At 48.6% G+C, this 17724-nt stretch overlaps 1 protein-coding gene across 1 annotated transcript in view; it reads right to left on the bottom strand.

Moving 5' to 3' along the window:
• Positions 1–5138: 5138 nt before the first annotated feature.
• The window catches only part of LOC149338450 (uncharacterized), a 63656-nt gene continuing 51070 nt past the window's right edge, over positions 5139–17724 (bottom strand). Inside the window, exon 3 of the mRNA XM_089550743.1 lies at positions 5139–5398. Within this exon, the coding sequence (XP_089406869.1) occupies positions 5139–5398 (260 nt within the window). The remainder of the gene's footprint in view (positions 5399–17724) is intronic.

Here is a 17724-nt window from a genome sequence, read left to right as displayed (position 1 = left end):
CCCAACAAAAAGTTCTTCAAAAGTAAGCAATTCATACACACGTCCTACACGCACAAGAGAAAAAGAGTTCGATATTGTGAAGCAGTTCGAAACGTGTTACATTCCTTTCTTCTTTTCGGGCCGGAATTGAACCGGCACGAAACATCAACACTTCGAACCACCACCAAACCGTTATTTTCCTACTATTACGCAAGACGTCCTCATTGAGAATGACATGAGCACGCACGCTCTCGTCGAAACGCGTGTGCGAAATGCACATCAACGGAAAAAAAAAAGGTGGGGGGGGGGGGGGGGGGGGTACCCTCAATTTCGTGCCAACTAAAAAACATCTAAGCAAAATGGAGTGCTTGGCTTTTTCTGAGTCTTTCTTTTTTTCTCCATATAAAAAGAGAAAGACGGCGGTGATGAGGCTTCTGGGTCGTTAGAGGAAACGACGCAGGTGCCAATAATGGGACAAATATTCATGGTGCCGCCAGATCCACTTCTTTATAACGACGAATTAAGTCGGCCACAACGCACTGCTGCTCGGCGTCGTCGCTTGGCTCTGATTACGGCGGCTGTGGCGCCGGAAGAGTAGTGCTGCTGTGGAGTTGGAAGCGCTGTCGGAGGCGCCGAATTCCACCCGTCGTTAAAGAGCGACGTGCGCACTCGTGGCGCAAATGGCGATCGCGCGCAAATGACCCTGTCCTCGCCGCCGTAACTACTTCCCTTTCTATGAAACGGCTAGCAGCTGAAAGGAAAAGAAACGCGAGGAGTCGCCATATGTGCACGCAGGAAGGAGGAAGAACATTTTTGAAGAGGATGTAAATTAGTCCAAAGAAATGTGCGTAAAATAAACGCGCAGTATATGTAAGATACGGGCGTTTCAGGATGGTTCTGCCACGTTTCGGATGTCATGCCTGGAACTGTTTGGCAATGGCTAAAGTTTGACGGAATCCCTTTTAGTGGGCATTTCCCGCATTTAGCCGCTGCCTGCCTGCCTCAAGCCTGTCTCAAGCCTGCCTCAAGCCTGCCTGCCTGCCTGCCTCAAGCCTACCTGCCTGCGTCAAGCCTGCCTGCCTGCGTCAAGCCTGCCTGCCTGCCTCAAGCCTGCCTGCCTGCCTCAAGCCTGCCTCAAGCCTGCCTCAAGCCTGCCCGCCTGCCCTCCTGCCCTCCTGCTTCAAGCCTGCATCAAGCCTGCCTGCCTGCCTCAAGCCTGCATGCCTGCCTCAAGCCTGCATGCCTGCCTCAAGCCTGTCTCAAGCCTGTCTCAAGCCTGCCTCAAGCCTGCCTCAAGCCTGCCTGCCTGCCTTTATAACTGATACTGATACTTTAACTTCTTTTAACTGATAATGAATAGCTAAGTTTTTAACTATTACTGGTAGGCTCCTTAATTTTTGAAAGGCGTGTAACCCAGTATCAGTAATATCGATATCAGTTTTTAAAATTTCGAAAACGCGGTTACCCTCGATGCTACCCCCACAAATTTGGACTATTTCGACGAGTTACGTACACTGGAAAGGTTGCTTTGCCTGCAAGCTTCTGGAAAGCGCGTGTATTTTTGGCGCGGTGTAGCCAGAATTGGTTGGGCCACAGCGCCGAAGGTAACTGCGTTTTCGAAATTCTAAAACTGATATGGAATAAATTGCGGTGGGCTTCACGCCTCTCAACAATTAAGGAGACTAACACTAATAGTTAATATTAACTGTTCACTATTAGTTAACCGTCGTGCTAGATAGCCCGTCTTACCTATATTCTGATGAACTACACCCCTGACAATGCTATGCCGGAAAAAGCGCTGTTATAACTCAAAAAACCTATTTTTAAAAATTCTGTAGTGTTCAATGAAACACCCTGCATATACGGGCCGCAGCGGTGTCTTAGTGGTTACCTGCCTCGCATGCTCCAGGTGCGGCGTTTGATCCCCAGTGCCGCCGGGTACCCACCGGCGATACAATGGGCACAAGCTTTCCCCTGGCCTAGGGCTCGACTTTTTTAGGGTGCGTTGCTCGGAAGATGGGTTTTTCATCCAACCTTGAGAAGAAGAAAAATACTTTGTGTCATGGCACTCTTTGGCCCCAGATTCCCTTGCCCCCCCCCCCCCCCCCTCAAAAAAAAAATCACAATGATCATCGAATAGGTCGTCATAGGCAGGTTCATGACATCAAGGTGAGAAAGCGACCAAAGCGGTCGAAACTGCGCTAAGCAAAAACTCGAGGCGATCCTCGATGGATTTTTTGGTTGTGTTAGCAGCCAAACATTCACCAGTCGAGCCCACTTATAACGGCCGAAGTTATAACGAACGATCGGTTATTACGAACGAAGGTGGTGCTACCACCAAAATATGTGCTAGGATAATAGCACTACGTCTCAGATATAACAAACGACCTTGATAGCTGAACTCGGTTAGAGCAAACGAAGAGGCGCCATAAATTCGGCCCCGCGTTCGAAAAACGCGCGCTTCACGAGAGCTTGGAGACCGAAGACCATTTTCTAGCGCCTGTGACACCACCGCCCTTCTTCCAAAATAAATGTGATGTCCAATTGAAAATCAATAAAAAATTTGGCAGTGGCTCAGCTCTGGTTAAGCCTGGATACACAAGCGAAAATCTTCAGTTACGCTTGGTTTGAGAGGCGTGCCGCCCGGTTTTCTGGCGTTTCGGCCATACTTTTGAGACAGAAATGGTAATAGCGCTGCAATAAGACGTACACAAGAAAGAAGGACACAGAACATGCGCTAACTTCATCTGAATTAATTTACTGCAAAGCCAGCAAATATATAGAAAATTCAAGGCATGCGCAAAAAAACACCGGTACAACACCGGTTCGGCCATACGTTTAGCTTTGCGCTTCTTATGGGTTCGCTGCTTTTCAGCCAACTCCCAAGCGAGCACTTCTGGATCGGTAGGTTTTCTACAGCCACGTCTGGGTGCTTCTCCTTCCATGGCGAGTGCGAACGCTTATTCTCTGACAAGCGCATTTATAGCCCTGCATATATAGCGCCCCGCTGCATCAAAAGGTCAAACGGTGGCGAGGATGAGTACCGCGTGCAGCGGTAGCGGCGGCGCACATGCGCAGTAGCGCGCGGCTGCGGCAAAAGGTCAGGCGACGGAGTCGGCGGCGACGGCTGAGGCCACCTGCGCCGCGTGTGACGTTACTCGGTTTCGCACATGCGCAGAACTGGCAAATCTGCGCACCGGCTCACGCGAAGCTCGGCTCCGACCCTCGTAGTGAAGCTTTTCGCTTCAAAAGTCGCATTGAATTCATTGGCCAAGAGCGCAGCGACAGGCTGCCGATTCAGTGGGCTCATGCGCATGTGCCAGTTGGTCGAAAGTGGAACCATAAGCGTGGTGCGCGCGAAAGACGAGCAGCGTTGAAAGGGAGACTGCGTGCAGGCGGTGATCAGCCAATGGCAGCAACCTGAGAACATTAACTGCCACTCACATGTCATGCTTTGTTGGCCCAGCCGGTCACATGATCGGCATCTTCCAATCGCTTCTCCAACTTCGCTGCTAGCTTCGTCGCTACATGCGTGCGGCTTTGTCGAGGGTCGGAGACCCGGTGGCCGACCTGGCTCTAAGTGTCACGACTACACATGTCGTAATTAGTAATATTGCGTCCCTAAAGCACCTCGTTAGCAGAAACGATTTCAGAGGGAAGCACATATGACCACTCTGGACAGTTTGGTTTGGTTTGATTTGGTTTGTGGGAGTTTAACGTCCCAAAGCGGCTCAGCTATGAGCGACGCCGTGGTGGAGGGATCCGGAAATTTCGACCACCCGAGGTTCTTTAACGTGCACTGGCATCGCACAGCACATGGGCCTCTAGAATGTCGCCTCCATCGAAATATGACCGCCGTGGCCGTGATCGAACCCCCGTCTTTCGGGTCAGCAGTCGAGCGCCATAACGACTGAACCACTGCGGCGGCGGACAGTTTAGAAAGAGCTGTTCAGGGCCTGCACGAAGAAGCAGATCTGCATACATTTCATGAAAGGAATGCCACTTTTGCCTGACTTTGAAGTCTTCGCTATAACAGAGGAAGTCCACTTACTACGAACCTTGGATACAACGAACGCGATCCCTGTGACCGTCAGGTTCGTTACGAGTGGGCCCGATTGTATATCCGAGATGGCACCCTTACGTTCATTATAGCCTAGGTAACACATGAAAGTTTTTTTTATATCTGAGCTGGCATACTTATGTTCGTTATTCCGAAGTAACACACGAAAGTTCGCTATATCCAAGGTTAACACATTAAAGTTCTACGCAGTGTGGCGACAGCTTGCGCAGTATTTTATGAAACGCTGCACTTCGCTTCAATATTTCGAGAAATGGAGCTATTTTTTCTCACCGCGCACAAAGCCTTGAGATGTTATAACACGTTTTCCAGCTGACGTCTCGGGCTGATACCACATGAGAAGGATCGTGAGTGGACCATGCCAATAAGGGGTAGCTGTCTTTCTGGGAACTTTTATAGTCCTACACATAACCAGAAACTTCTTCCTCTTTTTTTTCACTGCAGTTAAACTCCCTGCATCCAAAACAAGAGTTCTATATGAAAGCTAATAGCCGATCGGATCGCGTGGTCGGCACCGAAAACTCGTTAACCCTAACACTAACCATTCATGCAGAGTAGGCGACGAGCCAACTGTGCCCCTCTCCATTTCTCTGTAAGGCGCTTTCGGATCTTCGCCGGTGAATGTGAAGGTTTAGGGGCTAATAAATAGTCTACATGCATCTCGCCCACCTGCGTTTTCCGTAATAAAAAATGACGTTGTGCGGCAGTCTGCAAGCGACCATAGTGCTGCAGTCTGTCAAGGTTATGGCGAATGCTCAACGACAAGTTTCCGCACCGCTCACTGATGACGCAGAGTCCGTGCAGCGACGAACCAATAGGAGAGCACGAAAGATCCAGGTGTAAATGGTAGGCGCAGGCCGGGAATGCTAGTATGTGGTGCGGACAACGGGCAAATGTTTTTAATTTTTTCCTGAAACCCGAACAATAGTTCGCAGTAGCTGTTGAAATCATTCTTCAAGTGTCATTCTATTGAGTTGTAATGCATTTAATCTCTTATTTAGTAGTCGGCAGAGGTTGCGTTGTCAGTGTATTATAATATCTGCCCGTCCCTCTGTGCGGAGAGTTTTGATCACACCGTTCGCTATGTCTGCATGGTAAGCGTCAGTTCCCTCTCCTGAGGTCTGTCATGCCCCTTGGCTGCGGAGAGTTCGATGAGCGCCAATGAATCATTGTCACTTTCCTCGTCCAGAGCCTGCAACGTTGGCGAAGAGTGCTCCAGCTCCGCTGAAGTCGGGCCCGTCGATTTTCCATTTGCCTTTGCTCGTTTCCACCGCACGTACGACCCGTAGTCCGGAACCCAGATGCCTGCGTTGTCCGCCAGTGAACGCAGGACGCGGTAGCCTGCGCGGTGGGAGAGAGGGCTGTTGGCACCCTTCGAATAACGAAACAACTTTCGTGTACGTTTAAACTATGGACACGGGCTCAACACCGGCGCCGCTAAGTGGTGTCCCTTGCACATATCAAAGCCCGCCTTTGAAGATGAATCCCACGAGGGATGTTGTGTTTATTGTTGCTTAATTTGAATTAATGGGACCACAAAACCCGATTTAGGAATATTGGGCTCCCACGTTACGCTGTACGTCTCGCGCTTTTTTTCCATTACGCGCAGCGAAGACCGCGGAGGAGAGATGCGTTTTCGACTGACAAGCGTCGGTATAACGTCAACTCAATGACTAGAAAAGGAAATTGACATCAAGCCAGCACTAGAGTCACTCTTACGGCACGAAAAAAGGAGCGAATGAGTGAGAAAGTTGAGGTGAGAAAGTTGAGTTGAGTTGAGTTGTTGAATTGAGTTGAGTTGAGTGAGTGAGTGAGTGAGTGAGTGAGTGAGTGAGTGAGTGAGTGAGTGAGTGAGTGAGTGAGTGAGTGAGTGAGTGAGTGAGTGAGTGAGTGAGTGAGTGAGTGAGTGAGTGAGTGAGGTGGTGAGTGAGGTGGTGAGTGAGGGGAGTGAGGGGAGTGAGTGAGGGGAGTGAGTGAGGTGGTGAGTGAGGGGAGTGAGTGAGGTGGTGATTGAGGTGAGTGAGGTGAGTAATGGTGAATTCCAATGGCAGATCGGGATCAAGTTTTTCTGCTCGGTTTGGATCAGTCGTATTCCAATGGTAAAATGGGAGCGCGAGTTGTATGTTCCAATGGCAGATCGGGATCAGGCGTAAATCCCGGATCGCTCCGTGGAGCAGCAATACTTGATCCGCCGAAATCGGCAGATTTGACCGGAACCTCGCGTGACGTTTTTTTTTCCGCCGCGTCTGCTTCCTGTCGCGACCGGCAGCAGCCGCTTCGTTCCTGTCGTCGCTACGTGGTGAGCCGGGACAGACGGGCACTTTCCACTCAACAGTGGACGGCAGTGATCTTGCTTCGAGCCGTGCGGCACTAATTTTGCTTCATGGAAGTGACAGTTCCGACTCGGGCACTGAAAGCTCAGAGTCCAGCAGTGAAGATTCGTCTGAAACGGACAGCGAGTGTGAAGCTGCCGGCCTGTATATGCCTGCCGCCGGCGTCAGAAAAATGCGCTAATATTCTTTGTTCGCGTTCATAACAAGCCCTGGAGTAGAGGAATGTAACAAATGAATCATTTTTGAGGATCGTTGGCCAATACCGAGTTGCTGGTAGAAGTGATAACTGCGATACAAGCAAATTTCTTCCCGATGCCCAGTGCGGCTGGCCTGCTGTCTGCTAGCTCCGCTGTTGGAGGCGTCGCAGAAATCGATCATGTCTTTATTTTATTATGAGACGAGGAACACAGTAAAACGGTGACGCGAGTAGCACCTTTACTACAGCGCTGGCCAATTCCGAAGCGCCCTCAGCTGCGGCATCGATGAAAAACATTTAGGCTTAGCGACGACTACGGCAGCCAGGGAGAAACGTTGGCCGGGGGGCAGCGCAGTTCGTCGCTCGGCGTGCCCGCGGGCGGCGTCGTTGCCGAAAGCTCGACTGTCTCGCTGATTGGTTCAGCGGCTTGCGTCTCGCAGTCGCAAGGCTGGAAAATCGAGCAGCGAGCAACTTGCCTGCGCGTCGTCCGCCACTTCTTTCGTGAACGGTAGGGACAGGCTCACCCATAGAGTTTCTTACTACTACCTAGAGGGAAAGCTGGCGGCGCTGCACTTCAGCCAACATGGACGCTCAAAGCATCATGGGGCGGTGAGCTACTTGTTGCGGCACAGTCGTAGTTTTTCGGGAACACAGAGTGGCAGTACTAAGGCGTTTCATTCCGAAAACGTAGTTCGTGTGTGCGCAGACGACTTTCGCGCGAACGCAGTGTGCAAAAGCCATAGTAGTGAAGACGCGACGACACACGACGCCAATAAAAGGTTTTACTCTTCCGAAATGCCATTAAAAAACCTCTTAAAGTATCTAAACAACAACATATTTTTTGAAAACATATTTACTTTTAAAAGTGCGCCTGTTAATTACGAAATATTAGTTTTTTTAGTGTTCATCACTTGGCCAATAGGAAAGCTAGTCATGTCTTATTTTAGGCAAACTTTGCACTTAAATGCTTTTCTGCTCGTTTGTTGCAATCATTAGACAAGATATTGAATGTTAGGACGTTTGTAGTTATCAGACAGCTTTATTTTTTTATTATTTTTTGGCCAAAAGTTACAGTTCCGCAACAAGTAGCTCACCGCCCCATGATGCTTTGAGCGCCCATGGTGGCTGAGGTGGTCACGTGGGGTCTCCATGCAAACTCCCATAGACGGCTTGCCAGCTTTCCCTCTAGGTAATAGTAAGAAACTCTATGGGCTCACCGGCTCTCCGAAGACCGCGGCCGCATACTCGCGTGTTCACGGAGAGTGGACTGTCCATACGCTTTGGTTTTGGTTTTACATTACGGCCTTCGTACTACCTCCTTTTTGTTTCGCCGAGACGGCGTCTGTCAACGCGGAGATCGCGCCTCGCGCAACTCCTGTCGCACTCGAACACGAAGCTAGCAGGGCGTCCGCTCCGACGGCGCGCCTAGTTTCCGCGGTCGCCGCTGCGGCGCTGGCGTCGCGCTCCCGAGGGATCACTGGCATTCCAATCGCAAACTGGGAGGTGGCAAATCTACGCGCTCCGACGCGCTCCGTACGCGATCAGACGGAGCGGTCTCGATCTGCCATTGGAATTCAGCATAAGGGGAGTGAGTGAGTGAGTGAGGTGAGTGAGTGAATGAGTGAGTGAGTGAGTTAGGTGGTGAGTGAGGTGATGAGTGAGGGGAGTGAGGGGAGTGAGTGAGGTGAGTGAGTGAGTGAGTGAGGTGGTGAGTGAGGTGAGGTGAGTGAGGGGAGTGAGTGAGTGAGGTGGTGAGTGAGGTGAGTGAGTGAGGGGAGTGAGTGAGTGAGTGAGTGAGAGAGTGAGGTGGTGAGTGAGGGGAGTGAGTGAGGTGAGTGAGTGAGTGAGGTGGTGAGTGAGGGGAGTGAGTGAGGTGGTGATTGAGGTGAGTGAGGTGAGTAAGGGGAGTGAGGGGAGTAAGTGAGTGAGGTGGTGAGTGAGGTGAGTGAGTGAGTGAGGTGAGTGAGGTGATGAGTGAGGGGAGTGAGTGAGGTGAGTGAGGGGAGTGAGTGAGTGAGTGAATGAGTGAGTGAGTGAGTTAGGTGGTGAGTGAGGTGATGAGTGAGGGGAGTGAGGGGAGTGAGTGAGGTGATGAGTGAGGGGAGTGAGGGGAGTGAGTGAGGTGAGTGAGTGAGTGAGTGAGGTGGTGAGTGAGGTGAGGTGAGTGAGGTGAGTGAGTGAGTGAGGTGGTGAGTGAGGTGAGTGAGTGAGGGGAGTGAGTGAGTGAGTGAGTGAGAGAGTGAGGTGGTGAGTGAGGGGAGTGAGTGAGGTGAGTGAGTGAGTGAGGTGGTGAGTGAGGGGAGTGAGTGAGGTGAGGTGAGTGAGGTGGTGATTGAGGTGAGTGAGGTGAGTAAGGGGAGTGAGGGGAGTAAGTGAGTGAGGTGGTGAGTGAGGTGAGTGAGGTGATGAGTGAGGGGAGTGAGTGAGGTGAGTGAGTGAGTGAGGTGGTGAGTGAGGGGAGTGAGTGAGGTGAGTGAGTGAATGAGGTGGTGAGTGAGGGGAGTGAGTGAGGTGAGGTGAGTGAGTGGTGATTGAGGTGAGTGAGGTAAGGGGAGTGAGGGGAGTGAGTGAGTGAGGTGGTGAGTGAGGTGAGTGAGTGAGGTGAGTGAGGGGAGTGAGTGAGTGAGTTAGGTGGTGAGGGAGGTGATGAGTGAGGGGAGTGAGTGAGGTGAGTGAGTGAGTGAGTGAGGTGGTGAGTGAGGGGAGTGAGTGAGGTGAGGTGAGTGAGGTGGTGATTGAGGTGAGTGAGGTGAGTAAGGGGAGTGAGGGGAGTAAGTGAGTGAGGTGGTGAGTGAGGTGAGTGAGGTGATGAGTGAGGGGAGTGAGTGAGGTGAGTGAGTGAGTGAGGTGGTGAGTGAGGGGAGTGAGTGAGGTGAGTGAGTGAGTGAGGTGGTGAGTGAGGGGAGTGAGTGAGGTGAGGTGAGTGAGTGGTGATTGAGGTGAGTGAGGTAAGGGGAGTGAGGGGAGTGAGTGAGTGAGGTGGTGAGTGAGGTGAGTGAGGGGAGTGAGTGAGTGAGTTAGGTGGTGAGTGAGGTGATGAGTGAGGGGAGTGAGTGAGGTGAGTGAGTGAGTGAGGTGGTGAGTGAGGGGAGTGAGTGAGGTGAGTGAGGTGGTGATTGAGGTGAGTGAGGGGAGTGAGTGAGGTGAGTGAGGTGGTGAGTGAGGTGAGTGAGGGGAGTGAGTGAGTGAGTGAGTGAGTGAGTGAGTGAGTGAGTGAGTGAGTGAGAAGCCTCATTGCTATGAGGCTTTCTGAGACTGAAAGTAAAACCACGGTAGGCACAATTCGACTAGTGTCGTCCTTGCATTCGCAAGCATGACACAATGCTATCATGGAATGAAGGATGAGCGGAAAACGCCTGCGGGTCTTCATGTCGCAGTGACCTAGGCGTGGATTTAGTCAGTTAGCAAATGTTCTATGTGCGAGTAGCCATGCTGTAGGCACGGTTACGAGAAATATGAAAGACTGAAAAAATTTACGCGAATTTCTGTATCAGGCATGCAACAGAAGGAAATTTATCATGCGTGCACTGGAGAGCTACACGGACAGCACAGCCGTATCATCTTTCATTCTTAAAATGCTGCACATAGTTTACTTAACTCAATGTTATTATGAACAGGAGGTCCCCTTTCAGTCATTCGACTATGGGACCTCCTTCTGCATATCATTGCATATTGTTCGAATGATTGACTAATAAAAATTCTGATTCTGATTCTGATGCGTGCTAACATAATCTTCCCTTTCGCGTTACGACAATGTTACGTTTACCTGGTCGTGGCAGCCTATTTGTTTTGTCCAGTCACAGATTAAATGAGAATCCTGCTTGCCGGCAGTACGGGGGTACAGAGTTCCGCTGATTGAACAAATTAACATGATTACACTTTTTGCAAAGGCAGGACGCAGCACAGTTCACTCGAATCCCCTCGTTGGTTATAACTAGAGCTTAGCTGCTAGCAAGTGCTTTCAGAAAAAGAGACAGTAGCAAACAAAAAAATCCTGCCAAAGCCTGGAGTCGAAAACGATCACACACGGTCCGCGTTTAGCACGCGTTTACATACTTTTTTCTTTCAGAGCACGAGCTATTGTTTATTCACGATAATGTACTATCGGGGAAAAAATTGGTATACTCCACGCGGCGGGAGCCGGAGCAACGGAAAACTGCGCTGCAACGTCATATACACGCGGCATCTGGGATCGAGACAGCCAATGAGTGGCCTTTATTATCAGCAGTCATGTCGCTTGGGTCGTTTCAATGTTTCGTGCTTTAGCTCGCTAAAATATCACAGTTTTCCGTTGCTGCGGGTTCCGCCGCGTGGAGTATATACCACTTTTGTCCCCGATAGTACATAAAATGTAGGAGTGATAAACAGAGACAAGGATTCTGGGCCCAGATTGTAAAGGCACACTTCGCCACGACGACAGCTATAGCTGCTACTCAGCCCGAAAAAACACTATGGTCAGGACAGGAAACGGCCTTTTTGATTGTTGTCAGTGATACGACGCTTCTGACGAGCCGATTACAAAAGTCAGCAGCTCCTGCTGCTGACTGTGAATTAGGGGAATTGAAATGAATTAATTGTGAATTAAGGGGTAGTTAAAATGAATTAACTGTGAATGAAGTGGGTAATTAAAGAACCAATTAAAAACAAAAAAGCAACTTGAAATGAGGAGGCGTCACTGCTTTCGCACTACTCCAGTGCGGGTTACCGCAGTGATCTCGAATTTTTTAGAAACGGAGAGAGTCCCCAGGAATTCTGCCCGAACATGATTACGATAGCCGATACTCCCTCATCGCTGCAAAATCTGACATATAAAATGCTTCCTGCACCAGTGGCGGTACAGGGGGGGGGGGGGGGGGGGGGGGGATGGAGGGGGCAGTCGCCCCCCCCCAAAAAAAAGCCTTTGCACATCTTCCTGAACGTTCGTTTTCGCGCTCTCATTGGGCGAAAAGTGATTTTTGACGTAGAAATGAAAAGCTTTTCGTCTGTGATGCGCCAAGTAGTCCCCAACATTGTACGTTCACCATGTTAGCTGCCTTACTTCATTCAATTCTACGTTCTACAGAATTAGTGATTTATTTATTTTAGTACCTCAATGTCCCCAGAAGAAGGGCATTAAAGGAGAGGTGGTTTTTGCAGAAATATCAGCAAAAAACTAACATATTATGTACAATGCCAGCATCAAGGTTCAAAATACAAATGAAACAGGCAAACAGCTCAGAAAATCAAAATGCACAGCGCTCAAATGATTTCGAATACAAAGGAAAAAACAAGACAAGAATAAAAAACAGGAAGAAGCGCTGAACGGTGGGTAAGAATTCCATAACGGATTACAGAACAGTAACAACCGCATAATAAAACAAAGTGCAATAGGTCAGCGTTAGAGGGGAAAGGTACACGAAAACCTAAAATGTGTCTAAAGATTTAAGCTTATCTTTGAATGCAAGCGTTCCTTTTATTATTACAGCGGCATTGGGAAGGCCGTTCCAGTCTTTTACTGTTGGAATGAAGAAAGACTGCGCATATGTTTCGCTTTTTGGGCAAGGGTATGACACCTGTTGACTGTTTTTGTGACGAGCTGAAAGCACGCAAGCTTAACAGGGAGCTTAACGAAAATGAATAGTAGAAACGATAGAATAGTAGAAACAGGCTAGTTTTCGACGTTGCTTTAATCATGGCAAGCTGGATCGGTTCTTAAGATCGGTTACACTTGTGTAGGATGAATATTCGGCATGAACAAATCTAATGGCGTGATTTTGATAGCTTCTATGCTCGCAGAAAGGAATTCCTCTTGTAGGTTCCAAGTGACGGCTGCATAATCTAATTTTGTGCGCATTAATGTTGTGTAGGCTAGTAATTTTACATGTGCTGGGGCAAACTTCATTGAGCGTTGAAAATAGCCAAGGGATCGGCTGGATGCTGCAGTGATGTGGTTGAGGTGCGTTTACCACGTAAGATCGTCAGACAGGTGCAATCCAAGATATTTGTATGCTTTAGTAGTAGGTAAACGAGAACCGCAGATAAAGTAGCTATGTAGTATTACGTTGGAGCGTCTATGGAAACGCATGACCGTACACTTAACAATATGCAAAGACATTTGCCATTTTTCACAGCAGTTTCCTACTGCTATAGTAAGTCATGCAAGCTAATACTCTCTTACAACAGTATTAGTTATATAACAGGTTGGTAGTTATACGAGTTCAATTCGTACTTGACTGTCAAGGTATCGTGGTTCTGCCGTGACCTCACAGTTACTTTTTCGCTTCATGACTGCCACTATCATTCAATTTGAAATATTGTGAGATAAATATATCTGTTTTGTTTGTGTGCTTTATAGGGGTTTAACGTCCCAAAGCGACTCACGCTATGAGGGACGCCGTAACAAAGGGCTCCGCAAATCTCGACCACCTGGAGTTCTTTAACGTGAACTGACATCGCACAGTACGCGGGCCGCAAGAGTTTGTCCAAAATCGAAATTAGGCCACCGCATAAATATATATTAATTATATAGGTTAATGGTTACGTGAGCAATATTCATACATAAATCATAAATAGATATGAATTACAAATGAATATTGTTCACGTAACCGTTTTTTAACAACAAAGTGCACAAAAATTGTTCTACAAATAGAGTGTAAATAAAAAATCGTTTTTTTATTTTTTTATTGTTTTGTATATGGAAGTCAGTCCGCCCCCCCTAGAACCAATCGCTGGGACCGCCACTGTCCTGCACTCATAGCAACTATTTCCGATCGCCATAGAAAATCAATGGGATCTACCGAAAATCTGCGTGTTCAGGTGCACTTAGTAGCGGCCGTGCAAACTAGAAGCGATTTTTCAGATTTTCCGGTCTTGTGAAAAAGTTATATTTAAAGATCGAGTATTTATTTTCTCGCCACTCTATTCAAACTCGCAACGTCACGGCCGAAGAAGACGCCATGATCAACGTTTGTAAGTTAGCCGCGATTTCGCCTAGCCTCAAAGATCCCCACACCAAAAAAAAAAATCATCACACCATTCAGTTTGCTTGAGAAAACAGCCGATAGTAGCAATACTTGTATTTCATTTTCGGACCTTTTAAAGATTATAAAAGGTCTGTTGTCAGGTAGAGTGGCTTATTTAATATAACTCGGCAATCCAATGACCAAGACCTGCTTCTTTTTTTTAATTTTTATGAAAAAAATTGTCACCACTTATCAGTTTCTATCATTTTATAGCAATTGTGCGCTTTAGGCGGGATGGCTGGCTTTACGACAGAGCTGATGGTGGTGGTCTATGCCCTTTGAAACGGGTGGACTGTGGGGCGTAACGCATGCCTAGGCCAGAAAAATTCGCAGGCGATCAAATGATGAGATGCGACAAATCCACGTTAGTAGCACGGTTGTACCTTTCAGTTCTATAAAAATTGCCTTCCCGTTGCGTGTTTGAACTGTATTTCACTTTCGCTTTTTTTTTCTTCCAGTGAGGCGTGAGCTTCTCGTGTGTGGGCGTCTGGAGGGTGAGGTCAGTGGACGGGTAGATCCCCCTAGAGGGTGTAGGTCGGAGGTGGTGGGTAAAGCTGCTTTACTATGAACGTGAGTTGGCTGCTGGTGGGTTGCGGCTTCTGGACGGAGAAGGTAGAATTAGGGCAAAGGTGGGTGGATAGTGGATGGAGGGGTTCTGGAGGATAAGTTGGGTAGCTGATGGCGGGTGGCGGGTGAAGCTTCTAGAGGATGCAGGCGGGTTGTTTGGTGGTGGGTGTGGTCGGTGGAGAGCACAGGTAGGTGGGTAGAGGGCCGAGCCTCCCGGAGGGTGACGGCGGCGTCACACAACTGATGGACAGATTTTTCCAGAATAAGGGTAGCAATGCTAACGCATTGAAAACAACGGAGAGAAAAGAAAACAATTATCAAATAGTCGTCCACAGCTGCACGTGGACGCTATACTCTATGGCCAAAACCGCGGCATTGCGCCAAAGCCCCACCAGTTTTTCGAGCAGCGTTCCGTCGTTTCTATCGTCTGCATGTCGTAGCTCTGGCTGAAGCCAAGCGCACCTGGCAGTCCGAAGTGGCGCGTGGTAGGATTTCAGCACATCCAACCCCAGCAAGCTGCAGCGTTTCGTCCGCGTACCCGCACAAAGGATATTCTGTCTGGAAGATGGCCGTGATTTGTGCTCGCCACGGCCGTGTTCTGAGCGCACCACAGCATGCTTCCGCAAGCAGGTGACTGCCCCTGAAGTTGTCGAAGTAGTCACCTTTCGCCCTGTACTATTTGTTCTCAACGTACAGTGCCAGGGTATCTTCCCTGGCCGCCACTACCGACTCCACTATCTCAGCCTGCTACACTTAGCAGTGAGCCTTTGCGGCTAATGGCCCTCGGCGCGGACAGACCCTGGTTCCGTTATACAGACTGTAGAGAGGCTGTACTGGACTCGGAGAGTCAACGTACGTTTCTGCTGACGCGTGGCGCAGCTGGTGTATCTGGCTTGAGCCCACACCTGGAGTGCAATATGGAGGCCTGGCAAACGACATAGTCGCTATTAGAATGTAATTAGCAACAGCTTTTCGCGCTATGAACATGGACCATCCCACATAGCCCTGGATACCTTCCATAGGTACGTGCTTAGGCACACCCTGAGCAAACCGCTCCAGGAACTCCCTTGCTCCCGACGAGGCGCAAATAGCAGCGTTCCCATAAGTGAGTCGAGGGACCGCCACCAACTTACACACGCCCCTCACCACTTCATACTGTTCAGTGACCAGAGCATGTGGTCGCACTCTATGCCCTTGTACCGGGTAGCGTCCACCTTGAGCTATTCTTCTCATGCTCCTTCAAATATTTAGAGAGAGAGGGAAAGTAATTTAATGAAAGGAAAGGTGGAGAGCTTCCAAATGTTTGGGTTCACTGTTAAATTGCACACGCAAGTATTTCCTGTGCTCCATTAGCTGTAAGGGCGCCTCCTGCAATGTTTATGGAGCAATCGGTAGTTCCCCTGCCTGCACTCCATGACCACTTGCCTGTGTTCGTTGAAACGCAACCGGAAGGAGCTAATGGCTGCATCACGTATGTTCAAGAGCTGTTCGAATTCTTAGATTGTATTCCCAAGGAGCACAATTTCTTGCACATTATACATTGCGATGATCTCTCGGGCTGCGGCTTGGCCCTCCAAGAGGTGTTGCAAGGTGAAAACACAGCCGCATGCCACCAGCCTTTGTGCTGCGCCTACCACACACAGCATGTACAACAGCGGGAACAGTGAGCAACTCTGTCGCACTTAAGCCAAGTCTCTCTCTCTCTTAAGTGGGCTAGTTGGTTTACGGATGCCGACATGGCAACTAACGCTAAAGAAACACGAACACAAAATGATGCGAAAGTACACACGCTAGACATGCAACTGTGTGTCATGTCGCATCTTTCTGTGTCCGTGTCCTTTTAGCACCCGATATCATGTCGGCATCCTTAAACCAACTAGCCCAATTAAGCGCCTTACCTGCAACTATTTCTTGTACATAGGGCCCTCTTATATCTTCTTCTACATGTCAGAAATTTTCCATCACGTATGTCAACTTGATCGCCCTTAGCATGTGCCTGTCGCATGGTAACTGATGCTGTGGATACGGGCCCCAAGCCACTACTGCAACAATGTAAGTGCGTGGTGCCCTGACCAATGCCCCATAATCCTCATTGTAGTCCAGTTCTCAAAGAATGCCCCACAACAACTGTATGTCGACGCAGTCATAGGACCACGAGATATCAAGAAATGGTGAATACAGTGGTCTCAGAGTTTGTTCGGCAATTTCGACGTATTGTGTCAGCACAATTATCCCAAGGCCTTGTTTACACAGTCTCCCATCTTCATCACGCTTGAAGAGCCAGGTTCCTGATTAATCTCATTAGAATTTCATCGCATTATGCTGCTGTCTCAGTGGCTACCTTAGAGACTGCTCGTTCCAACTTCCGTTCTGTTGGCCTGAATGTGGTCCCTTATGTCTGCCAGCCCAGGACTAGCCCGTGATAGTCATGAAATGTTTCAGTTGTAACCCCAGCTCTCTGAGTAGACTGTAGCCAGTCTTCCAGAAGAGACACATAAGCCGGTCCATCTCTATCCTTTCCGAAGGCCTCCCGGGTGAGATCCTTGTGCTTTTATCTTCCTCCATAGTCGTTTAGGGCTTTCTGGCCTGCCCTTTCCAGCTCTTGCCTAAAACGCATGTTGAGGAAGTCGATATTCGGTTGAACAAGCTCAGTTGTGTTATTTATTTATTTATTTATTTATTTATTTATTTATTTATTTATTTATTTATTTATTTATTTATTTATTTATTTATTTATTTATTTATTTATTTATTTAAAGATACCTTACATGGCCTACAAGGGCATTGAGTAAGGGGGTAAAAAAAACAGATTAAGTACAATAAGAACAATTAGTTAAATACAACGCGTAATACAAGAAGAAAAGTAAAAACAATTACAAATATACAGGGCAAAACGTAACCAGAAGACATGCATCATCACGAGCAACAAAAAGTAAAATAGCAGCAAAAATGCATCGCTACTGCTGTCTCAGTGGCTACCCTAGATGCTGCTCGTTCCAATTTCCGTCCTGTTGGCCTTACATGCTTGGTAAGACTCCCAGGCTACAGCCGCAATATCATAATAAATAGTTTTATTTAGCCCCCGATGCAGCCTCTGACCTCTCTGCGGTGTCTGATTACATCTGCCAATTTAGACCACCCGGCCTTTGCTCGTTGACGGTACTATTCTGGTGGTGTTCTTAGGCACCATACAACCCGCCCAACCCAAAGTTATTCGCCGTGTAATATAGTTGAGGATCAGTTGTCCAACGCGTTTTTGCATGCTGCTGGCCCCTGGCCTTCCGATAGCCTTTGTGAAAAGGAGTCAGCGTCGGTTGTGGGCAAAGCTGAGGTTGCCAGCACCATCTGCATCGATAACTATAGTAGATGGAGCTTTAAACAGAGATTGCCATTAGAGCATAGTCAGTGCGGGAGGAATGGTTTTGCACTGTCCATGTGATGGCACCTTAATAGTAGGGGTGGTCAATTGTTTAGGGGAATCCCCCAAGGTGGAGTAGATTTGTAATGAGGGAGTAATTACTCATTGACATCCACCCAAGCGCTGCCATACGGTCACAAAGGAAAGCTATA

The sequence above is a fragment of the Amblyomma mixtum genome, chromosome 6 (genome assembly GCF_055824585.1).
Source record: "Amblyomma mixtum isolate Tamu chromosome 6, ASM5582458v1, whole genome shotgun sequence".
In the NCBI taxonomy this organism is placed as follows: Eukaryota; Metazoa; Arthropoda; class Arachnida; order Ixodida; family Ixodidae; genus Amblyomma; species Amblyomma mixtum.
This window is presented reverse-complemented; position numbering and strand designations above follow the sequence as displayed.